Source organism: Pongo pygmaeus, chromosome 20 (genome assembly GCF_028885625.2).
Source record: "Pongo pygmaeus isolate AG05252 chromosome 20, NHGRI_mPonPyg2-v2.0_pri, whole genome shotgun sequence".
NCBI lineage: Eukaryota > Metazoa > Chordata > Mammalia > Primates > Hominidae > Pongo > Pongo pygmaeus.
The window spans coordinates 6,137,399-6,148,441 of NC_072393.2; the positions used below are offsets into that span (position 1 = coordinate 6,137,399).

An 11,043-nucleotide genomic window follows, 5' to 3' on the forward strand; every position below is an offset into this window, starting at 1 on the left:
TCTCTGCCCTCTTAAATTGCTGGTGGCGTCGTCTCCAGCCTGGCTCACACTCCCCGCCCCTACCAGGCTTGGTCCCAACCCTCCTTCCCCTTTTTGGTCACTGATCTGGGGGCACTGGGACAGGTAGTCGGGGCAGGGGGCCCCAGGCTACCTCGCACGCCTGCCCACTGACTGGACAGGAGGAACCAGGCAGATGCATGCGTCTGCTTTCCCATCTGACTTTATTTCACTTTTTTTTTTCTATAAAACTCCTCCATAATTTCACAATTTAACAAAAGTTTAAAATCCAGGAAAGAAACAATCCTGTAACTCGTTAACAAACACGATTCTCCTTATTCCTTTTATCCAGGAGTTGGTCTCGGGCCGATGAGTGTCCTAGTTCCTAGTGAGACACATTCTTTGTAAAAACCCTTATGGGCAAGAAAGGTATTCGATACCATTTGCTTTCCGGCGTCGGTTTACATTTTTGTTCAGGAGAGAGCAAAACACAGAGATTTGCACTGGGGGCAGGCGGCTTAACACGAAACACGTGGCAATCACAAAGTGCCGGGCCCCTTCCTATGGAAGTGTCCCCAGAGCCCTCATGGGCCCAGCCGCCGGGCAGCTGGGGTGGGGTGGGAGAGCAGCTGGGGATGCTGCTTTTGGAGCCCATGCTGCCCAGCACGTCCATTGGGTGGTCACGGAGCCAGCCCTGGGCCCAGAGCAGCTCTGGAGGACAACGTGAGGCCTTCCGGCCAGAGGAGGTAACTGAGAACTGGATTGGTGCTTCCGGAGGCCTTGGAAATGGCAGGAAGGGCCAGACGCCACCACCGAGAGCAGGCGGGGGAGCCCGGCCCTCCTCTGGCTGAGTGGAAGGCTGCTCGAGTCGCTGTGTGGATCTTGGGGGACTCTTGCGAAGGAGAAAGGCCAGCACCCTGGGCTGAGGTTCCTGTCCGTGACCCCGGCGGCCTCTGTGCGTAGAGCACCCAGCAGCACGGGCCCCTGGTCAGCCCCCCTCAGGCCAGTTCCTTCAGTCCAATGTCTTAGTTTCCAGAGAAAAAAGGAAGCGCCCCACAGTGGAGTATTGTTGGCCGCCCTGGGAAGCGGAGAGGGGGCACAGGGGCCTGCCCTCTTCCCGATACCTGAAGGCAGTGGGGCCGGGAGAGAAACAGAGCAGATGGCGAGGAGTCCCGGAGGCTTCCTCCGAAGGTTCTCGGGCCTTTCCCCGAGAGTTCTGGGGAGTTTCCCCAGGACAGCTGGCATTGGGGGCAGCCTTGGAGGCATGGGTCCCCACCAAGGAGTGTTCGGGATCTGCTGACAGAATCAGAGCAGGGACAAGATGAGGGGCCTCAGGGAGGAACAGATGGAGCCCCCCAAGTCTGAACTCACAGGCTGGGGAGGAGACATCTAGGTGGGTTCGAGGGGGCGCGAGCCCACCTCCAGGCCCTCAGCCCTCTTTTCCTCATAACTTGGTCGGGGCACAAGGATCTGAAAGGACTTGAAAGTCAGGGGGTTGAGAGGACTGGAGGCGCCTCGAGTCAATGTCTGGGAAACAGAGGCTAACCAGGCAGGCCTCCAGCCCCTGGGACCCCCAGCCAAGGTGGGCTGGCTCCACGGGAGCGTCCTGGCCCTGGAAGAGTGGGCTGGGAAGGAGGACCGGCTTGGCCCCTGGAGAATCTCAGGCATACCAGGAGTGGGGCTGCAGGCGCGGCACCAGCATGAATTGCGGCGGTGGAGGCCGGGGAGGACCAGGCCGCGACCAGAGAGAGAAAGGCAGCCTGGGAGGGCCAGCCCGCCAACCCACTGGGCCTGCTGATGGCCGAGCCCAAGCTCGAGAGGCTGACCAGAGTCCAATGCGCCCCAGAAAACTCCATAAACTATCCCGTCTTATTTGGCAAAAGCTCATATTTTTTTCCAAAGTTTGAAGACTTGAATGAAAGAGAGGAAGAGGAGCCTATGGGAGGAGGCCGAGCCCCAGGGCGGCTGATGCGAGTCTGTCCGCGGAGACTGTTGGCGCTAGTCTGAGTAGAGCCCGAGAGTAGACTGGTGGCTCCCGGGCGCCCTGAGGACTCGCTGCCCTTTGTAGTGTTGGCCGGCCCCCTGGGAGCCCCGGTAGGAGGCGGCGGCATCCTTGGAACGGCAAAGGGAGAATTCCTCCATGCGCCTGGAGAGGGCCAGCTGCCGTGCCTGGCTCGGCCTCCAGCCCCACAACAACACCGCGCAGACATCTTAACCTACAAGCCCCACCGTACACACCCCCCACCCACCCCACGTGCACTGCTGCCACAGAAACGCACATGGACACTGCTCTGGACCAGACAGTGCACACACATATATAATAGAGAGAACTATACAGCACGGACCCCAGCGCAGCGCGAGCCAGGGAGGAACCGGTGCTAGGTCTACACGGACAACGACGCAGACATACAGGCAGGGCCTTTTGAGGTCCAGGGTGGGCAGAGGGTGTGTTCTGAACCATTCGGGAGGCTGGAGACGCCCCCCAGCCGTCGGTCCGCTGCTCAGAAAGGCTGGGGCAGCGACGCCCTGCCGCACAGCCCGCCGAGCAGTAGGGGCTGGTCCCAAGGCTGGGCGAGGGGCCCCCGGCCCTGTCTCTGCCCAGAGCTGCCTTCAACACCAGCCGCTCTCTGAGGGGAGCCCGGGGGGCGGCTCGCGTGTGGCCCAGCCCGGCCCCAAGGCTCCTGGCGATGGAGCGGGGAGAGTGGGCAGGGAGCCGCCGAGGAAAGTGCAGCGGGCCGTGCGGGCGAGGACAGGGCTGTCGCTAAGGCAGTGCTGCGGGCAGGCGAGACGGGAGACAAGGGCAGGCGAGGCCCGGCTGCAGCCTCCCAGGACCCCGGCGGTGGGGGCCCGGCACGCGGCCCAGGGTCATGTGGCCACGGCCTCCAGGTAGCTCTGCAGTTTGCGCACGGTGGTCTCGTCCAGGGAGAAGAGGTCGAAGTCGAAGGTGGTGTTGGTGACGTTGAAGTGGCCAGTCTCCTCAATCAGATTCACAATCTGTAAGGTGGTGGCAGGTGGCTTCAGGGGCAGGAGGCCAAGGGTGGGCTTGCCCTGTTCCCCAAGAGAGGTATGGGGCTCCTGGGGCAGCACCAGGGGCCCCCGCAGCCCATACTCCTCACAGGCACCCCGACCTCGGTGGGGCGGGACCCTCAGGGGGGCGATACCTGCTGCAGCACGTTGCGCTCCCGCAGCGCCATCAGCCTCCGGTGTAGCTCCACCAGCTCGTCCGTGTAGGCCTGGGGAGGGGGGCAGGTCTCAGCAGCGTGTGGGGCCCTGGACCCTTCCTGCTCCCATGCCCAGCCCCACCCATGACCCAGTCCATCCCAGCACAGGACAGAGGTAGCCACATCCACCCCCAAGGAAGACCCAAGGCTGCAGGGGCAGCCCCTCAGCTCCAAGGCCGCACTGGGAGGGGAGGGACTGTCCCTGCTCCTGCCCAGGAAGAGTCCGACTGTGGGGTGCTGGGGGGCTCTGGGGTCCTCCACTGGCTGCACCTCCCACCCCCACCCCTCCGTAGCCCCCCCGCCTTGTCGTAGGTCCCCCCACCTTGTCGTAGGTCTCCCCCACCTTGTCGGAGGTGCCCCCCACCTTGTCGTAGGTGCCCCCCGCCTTGACGTAGGTGCCCCCCGCCTTGTCGTAGGTCCCCCCCGCCTTGTCGTAGGTCCCCCCCGCCTTGTCGTAGGTGCCCCCCACCTTGTCGTAGGTGCCCTTCTTGAGGATCTTCTCAGGCTTGCTGCAGGACTCGGGGCTCCTCCGGCCTGACACCTGTGGGGAACCCAGGTCTCTGCTGAGCTGTGGCCCACACCCTCCCCAGCCCCGAAGGCCCCACAAACCCTCCTAGGACAGCCCGGCTCAGGGCTAAGCCCGGCCTCTGGTGCACCCCCTGCCTGCAGGCCCCAGGCTCACCTTGCTGTTGGGTGGGGGAGGCTTCTGGGGGGGTGGGGGCTCACGGCTGGGCAGGGAGGAGTCGGCACTGTTGTCACTCTCGCTGTCGCTGAAGCTCAACCTGAACCGACACACGGGGGCGCATCAGGTCCCTGCCGCCCCCACCGCCCCCACCCCACCCCCAGGCTCAAGCCTCTGCCCTGCACAGAGTCGGTGCCTGAGCCCACACACCCCTGACAGCTCCATTCAGCTCTGCGCAGGAACCTCAACTTAAAAAAAAAAAGTACTGTGTGTGTGGCCACCAAGAGGAAAGAACCCCAAGAAAACCAGGCCACCCAAAGGCCCTTTGGGGGCCGCCCGAGCAGGCCAAGAGTGGCCCGGGATACCCGGGACACAAAGCCCCCCAGCCAGATGGGGCTTGCTGGGCTGTGGTCCTCTGACTTGGTTCTGTGGCTTTAACAAGGGGAGGAGGAGCTGCCTGCTGAAAAACATGCCCTCTTCTCCCAGCACTAGGGCTTCCATGGCCGCCCGTCGCTCTGATGCTCCCGTGGCCACCTGACCCTGGTTTGCTCTGGACAGCAGGCCTCCGTCAGTTACATCGGCCCCCTGACCCTAGAGGGTGTGGTCCTAAACAGAGGTATCTGGTGTGGGGAGAGGTCCAAGCTCTCAACTTCCCCCACCCTGGGGGGCAGGTCTTTGACCTCTGCCTCAGTTTCTCCATCTGTGAAAGGAGGCTGCTATGACCACACACAGAGCCTGGGCCCATTTTTCTCTCACTCTGCGTGCCTGGGGTCCCGTTCTGCCAGGGATATTTTGGGCTTGATCCAGTGAGAGGAGCCCCTGACAACTATCACTTCACAACACGTTTAAAACACAGCAAACCCCAGGTCTCTTAGTGAACAAGGTGCCAGAAGCGGCTCGAGCACACTGGACTCCCCGGTGGGCAGCACAGCCATTGTCCCTGTTCCTGGCCTGCTCCTGCCCCGGCGCAGGCTCCGTTCATCTCTTAAACTTGCCCCTCAGTGGCCTCAGGCTGGGGCCACTCTCTGCAGCTGCCTCCCGGCTCTGGCGGCTCCAGGTCTGGCTCACGTTGCCCAGGCGATGCCCCTGCCTGCGCTCCCGCCGGCCTCTGCCCCACATCCCACAGGTGACTGGGATGACGGCTGGGCACCGCTGCAGACTGGGCTTCCCAAGCAGCAGTCCAGGGTGTGCAGAAGCTCCGACGGTGCGGCCTGTGTGCTCCCTGCCCCGGCAACACAGGGACAAGGCCGGCAAGCCCTCACCCAGGGCCCACACAAACGTTCCGGGAGGAATCAAAAGGCGCTTTGCGTGCGGCTCGGCCCCTGTGCCATGCCTGCCAGCCCCTCTAGAACCGAACTCTCCGTCAGCCTCTCTGCGCTCACGGCTCTTGGCGCAAGCAGAATCCACCCTGAATGTCACCGAACGAGGCAGGAGCCTGCTTCCAGGTCCTGTCCCGGGGACGCCACAGCCCTCCTCGTGTCTAGAGTCTAAGTCCCTGTCGGAGTCGTGGGCCCAGACCTCCCACCAGCGGCTCCCCTGCAGTGAGCCACTGCTCCTGCTCTGTCTGCGATGGGTGGGAATCCCGCCGGGTGCCTGCTGGCCCGGCGCGCTGCACACGGGGGACCAACCAGAACCTGCCGCCCAGCTTGCAGGAAGGTGGCTTTAGTGAACAACACACCTGCAGGCGTCTGTGAGGCTCCCATGCACCTTGCTGGGTGCAGGCTGATAACCAGCCCTGTCTCCAATAGAAGCCACTGAGGCCTGGAGGCCTCAGCCTCACGGGAGGAGGGGCTGACTGCCGGCTCTGCTACAGCTTTGGAAAAGCCTGGACCCCCGCCCGCTGAAGCCTGTGTGCCCGGGGCCAAGGCCCGCACATTCTCCGCTGTTGCTGGGCTGGAGGCCGAGAGCGTGGAGCTCTCCCTGGTGGGGTCACGCCAAGGGTCCTGCATATCCCAAGGATGCGCCTCGGCACCCCTGTGCCTCCCCGGGAAGGCAGCCAAAGGCTGCCAAAGCCCCGGGAAGGCTCCCACAGGCAGCCAAAGCTGCTCCCACACTGGGTGTCCGCTGCTCCAGGACGGGGCTCTCCATGGATCCTCGCCCCGTGTAAGGCAGGTGGGAAAGGACTGGGAGTCTCCTGGCCCGAGAGCAGAGCAACAGGCCTGCTCCCCTCCCCCCACCTCCAGCCTGGGCTCCCTCCTGCACCCCTCCCTGCCAGATAGCCCACACCTGCCAGCTACCACGAGGAGGGATGCCACCCAAGGCCCCAGATGGGGGCAGCCCTTGAGGCCCTCAGCCTCAGGGACCAGGGGAGGACACACAGCCCCAGGCCCACCCCAAGGCCCAGGCTGGACTGAGGCCGCCTGGGGACGGATCCCCGCTTTGGCCCTCCCAGGGGACCCTCCAGTCCCAACCCCACCTCCAGCCCCACAATCACTGCAGACCCAGCCAGAGTAGCCCCGGGTGGCCGCCTCCGCCCACTGGCTCCCGCTGGGCCGTCACCTGGAGTCCCTCCCCGGGTTGGTCTTGCCGGCAGCCTCCTCGCCTGACGAAGAGTCGTCCTCGTCGGACTCCTCGGACTGCAGGTCCTCCACCATGGAGCGCAGGGGTCCTGCGGAGGCGGGGCAGGGAGGGAGGGGAGACAACGGCAGGGCTCCACTGAGCCTCCAGGGCCCCTCGCCCATGAGGCCACGCAGAGCTTCTTGACACTGGTGACCCCCAAATGCACACGCCTGCCCACCTGGGGGTCCCTGTGCCCATCTCTAAGAACTGCCCCCACACCGGCAGCCACCCCCTTCCCCTAGAACGCCCTGGCTCCCCCACCCCTCCCTACCTTCCTGGACCTGCTCGCAGGCCTCAGGGGCCTGGCCGGCAGTGGGCGCGCAGGGCCCCTCCATTGCTGCGGCCGGAGGAGAACCCCTCCTCTGCTCGGGGCCCAGAGATCAGAAGCTCTGCCGAGAGCCCAGGGAGGGCGAGGGAGCCACAGCCTGACTGTGAAGCTGGGCCTGGGGTCACAGATCTCTCTGCCTGTGCCCTACGCCGGCCTGCCCACCCCCTCAGTAATCCCCTCTGCTGCTCCCAGTCCACCGTCCTCCCCTTTCTCCAGAGGCACACGGTTCCAGTCCCCTACAGACGGCATCTTGGTTTATATTCCTGTTACCAAGGCAACAGAGGGACACAAAGCCCTCAATTACCTTAGTCACATGATCCCGCTTCAGTAGGTCCCCCTCCCTTCCCGGCAGATAAGAACACTTGGAGCGAGTGTGGGCTTCAAGGGCCCCATCCCCCAGCCCCCTCGGCAACTGCACGGCTGAATTCCAGGCCAGACTCCCTCCACAACCCCGCACACTCCTCTCCCCCAGCCCCCCTGCAAAGGATTCCAGGCCAAGGGGGAAGGAGGCTCTTGTTCCAATCCAGGAGTGGAAACGCTTTTTGCCTGGGAGTGGGTGCTGGGGTCTGGGCTGGGGCCGGGGGCTCAGGGCAGCTCTCCTGCTGTGTCCCGCAGGCTGCCTGGTCCCCAGGGCCCTCCCCACTCTGGGGCAGGCTGGAGCAGCCAATGGGCCTATGTCCTTTCCCCAGAAAGCCGCCCCTACTCAGGATGGCCTGCCTGGAGAGGGAGAGGGCACGCCAAACACTCCGGCAGCAGGAGACCCCGGCCGTCCACAGGCAGCCAGTGCCTTGGTGGCCCTGGGGAGTGGGTGGGATGGGCGGAGGAGGTGATGCCGTCCGTCCATGGTCCCCAGCAGTGCAGGGAGAGTTTTGGCCATGGGTAGGGCCCTCACCAGAAGCCCCTCACCAGCCCGGCTCCAGGCACGGGGTGCATGCCAACAGCCACCACAAGGAGCAGTGCCCCGGGCCTGGCTGGAGGTCCGGTGACTTGTTCCTGCTTTGCTTTTAAATATAGACTTCCCCAAGCCACCAAAACCCTCCATGTACAGATCTGCGGGACCCGGCCTGCACGGGCAGCGGACGCTGAGGAGTGCGCACGTGGCCTGAGCTCCGGGCCCTCCCCGGCCCCATCCATACCCCCTAGCTGCTCTCCATACACACCTTGGCTGTGGTTTTGAGATGGCTCGAAGTCTGAGTCTGAGCTGGAGTCTGAGCTGGAGCTGGAGTTGGACGGGCTTGACTGGGCAGACTTCACCCAATGGCGGGATGGGCAGGGAAGGGAGAGAGGGAGAGCTGTCACCTTTCAGCAGAGACAAAGGGGGCCCCCTGGCAGTGGCTACGCTGACTGGGTCTCCCCAGACAACCCCAGGGTCCCAAGGGTACCCACGTGTGCTGCTGAGAACCCACTAGGGAGCCAGCGCCCAGGCCATGTGCAGCCTACAGCCTCCCGTGCCAGCCCTAGGACACCCGTGGATGTCTGGGTTTCCGGTAGCGCCAGGAGACCCTGTGGACCACGTGGGCTCTCCTGTCTACCCAGGCAGGTGCACAGGGGACTGGGAGGGAGGCTGGGGCAGGGGCCTGAAGTCCCACAGGTGGGTGGGCCTTGCCTTCGTCCAAGAGGGCAGGCATTGACTGGTGTCGCAAAAAGGTCTGGAACAGGAAAGCTGGGTGTGGACACTTCTTGTTCTGACCCAGCGCTGTCCTGGGGCTCAGGGCTGGCAGAGAGCTCTGTCTCCCCACCCATTCGCTGCTCCTACCGCCAGCTGCCCAAGACACTGAGGAGCGTGTGTGCACAAGGGACAGAAGCCATGGGCAAGCCCGGCCCCACCCGCCTCCTCCTCCCGCAGCTGTCCTTCCAGGCTCAGCCACCAGGGGGCAGTAAAAGCCACAACAAGGACACAAGGGGTGCGATGCCAGGGCAGAGGGTGACAGTGCGGGGCAGGTGTGTATGGGGCAGAGGTGCAGCTCCTGGGTGGACGGGAGTCAGGCACTGCAGACACCTGCAAGGGGAGGGGCCCATTGTTCCAGGCCCACATTTCTGCCAATGGGCTCATCCCAAGGGGTGTGCCAGAGGACACGGCGGGCCCAGGGCAGCCCCCTCACCTTGGGGGCCCGTCTGGTGATAGTAGATGGCTTGAGCCCCTCAGACCAGTCCCCTCCAGGGTCCTCCCTCCATCAGGAGGAGGCAGCTGGTCTGCTGGATTCTGGCAGGGGCCGCTGCAGCTGCCAGCCATGCAAGGGAAGCCGTGAACGGAGTACTGAGCCGGTGGGACTCAGGACCTTGAGTGCCTGGGAGCCCCCGGCCCCTCCCCTAGCATGTGGACGAGGCAGCCTCCACCCTGCAGAAGGGGCCCCACGAAAGCCCAAGGCCTTCCCAAGCAGCAGGTCCAGACTCACCCGTGCCTGAGAGGGAAAAAGGGACTTCCCAAGGGTTTACTGCAGCCCAACCCAGCCCCCTCCTGCCCCTCAAACCAGCCCCTGCCAGCGCCCCTTTCCAGCAACACATGGCGCTCCCCGATGAATCGTCACTGGGAAAGCCTGCTGTGGTGCCCATCAGTCACTGCCCACTCAGGCTACCTGAGTCCCGAACACATACCCCAGAGCGTCCAGGACCCCTGGCTGGGCCTGCCTGGAGCTGCGTGATGCACAGCCTGGACTTCTGTTCTTGGGGGCCGGGGGTGAGTAAGAGGTGACCGAGAGACGGCCTATTTAACCCCAGCCTTCTGACCAGCAGGCCTTGCTACTCAGAACAAGGCCGTCCTATGTCAGCCTCAGTTTTCCCAGCACCGCCAGCTGCCTGCACACGGAGGCCAAGGCTAGTCCTCCCTCGACCTCTGGATGGAATCCCTGGGGCAGAGGTGTGGGCACCAACCTGGAGGGAGGTGGGCTGGAGAAGTATCCAAGGTCCTGGCCCCATATCCCATGCACTTTCTCACTAAGGGTGAAGAGGGGGCAGTTCAGGTGGCCAAAAGAGGCTGTGCAAGGTCAGCAGGGATGGAAGCAGAGAGGATGCTGAGCCCCGAGAGGCCCCCGAGCCTGTCCTGGCGCCATGCCAGACAGAGGAAAGCCAGCTGGCCACACGCGCCCCCTTTCCTTCCGTCCAAATCCAAGGGACAGGGAGGAAAAGAATCCGGAAATGGTCTCAACCAGAAGAGCCCTAAGGTGATGTGGTCAGAAGGGCCACCAGAGCACACCCGGGGCTCAGAGGGAGGGCGGAGCAGACTGGGTCCATAACTGACTCCAGATCCCCAAGGGCCAGGGCAAACTGACTCCAGATCCCCAAGGCAGCAGCTGGAGGACGTGGGAGCTCAGCCCGGGGACTCGGCCCAAAGAGCTGCCCTACGAGGGTGGGCGTGGGCCAGACCCCAGCTGGTGCAGATTCCTCTGATGGCCGGTTCTGGTAGCACAGCCACACACAGCCTCCGGGGAGGGGCGGCCCAAGACGGCCAAGGGGAAGCCAAGGGGCCCGAGGTCTGGAAGGCCAATGTGCTTCTTCACCATAGCAGCCTGGGCTTCGGCGAGGCCCCTGGGGGAAGAGGCGTCAGGGACTCTGTGCTGTTGGGGCCTGGGTCTCACTCCCGCACAGACCTCGGGGCGCTAAGCCGCATTGCTCAGAAGCCTCTCAGCACACGGGGTGCTCTTCTTTGGCCAGGAGGAGGTCCCAAAGCCTCCTCCAGCAACTCCAGCCTCAAGGCCACCCAGCCACTCTAAGCAGCGGCGTGCGAGGTGGCAGGAATCTCCCCACAAAATATTCCAGCTGTTTCACAATACTAGTGGCGGGAGCCAGGAGCCAACTCACTCACTGCCGGGGGCCAGGCTGGGTAAGCAGAAGGGAGTGGAGCGGGCCGTGGAGCCACCTTGCCGCTGCCCAGCGTGCTGCACACCCAGCCCCAGGTGCCAGAAGGCCTCGCCTGGAGATGCCTGGCCTGGGACTGCATGTCACCCAGTACCTATCCCCAACCCTGGGGTAGAAGGGAGGGAACAAACGCCTGCCCAGGGCTGTGGTTGCTGCACAGGCAGAGAAGGGGTCAGGCTCAGTGCGCAGCAGGCACCGCCAGGCCCTCCCACAGCTGGGAGGGCTACTGAGATGGCCCGGGACTTCTGGGAGGTGGCACCGGCCCCCCCACCGCCTCAGGGTCATAGCAGATGGTGCCATCTTCAGCCAGTGCCAAGCCACGGGGAGCACCGGGCACTCAGCCTTGCCAGCCTATGTGTCTATGAGCCAGGACGCACTGTTACCCAGAGGCTGGACCAACA

At 64.1% G+C, this 11,043-nt stretch overlaps 1 protein-coding gene and 1 pseudogene across 2 annotated transcripts in view; both read right to left on the reverse strand.

Annotated features, from left to right (window-relative positions):
• Positions 1 to 204: 204 nt before the first annotated feature.
• On the reverse strand, positions 205 to 2,207 carry LOC129019812 (uncharacterized; annotated as a pseudogene).
• The window catches only part of MLLT1 (MLLT1 super elongation complex subunit), a 70,149-nt gene continuing 59,310 nt past the window's right edge, over positions 205 to 11,043 (reverse strand). For both annotated transcript variants that reach the window (XM_054463153.2, XM_054463155.2), the window contains 6 exons: positions 7,948 to 8,035; positions 6,400 to 6,508; positions 3,901 to 4,000; positions 3,688 to 3,759; positions 3,159 to 3,230; positions 205 to 2,991 (listed from right to left, as the gene is read on the reverse strand). In XM_054463153.2, coding sequence (XP_054319128.1) covers positions 2,863 to 2,991; positions 3,159 to 3,230; positions 3,688 to 3,759; positions 3,901 to 4,000; positions 6,400 to 6,508; positions 7,948 to 8,035 — 570 coding nt within the window. In that variant the 3' untranslated portion in view covers positions 205 to 2,862. The remainder of the gene's footprint in view (positions 2,992 to 3,158; positions 3,231 to 3,687; positions 3,760 to 3,900; positions 4,001 to 6,399; positions 6,509 to 7,947; positions 8,036 to 11,043) is intronic.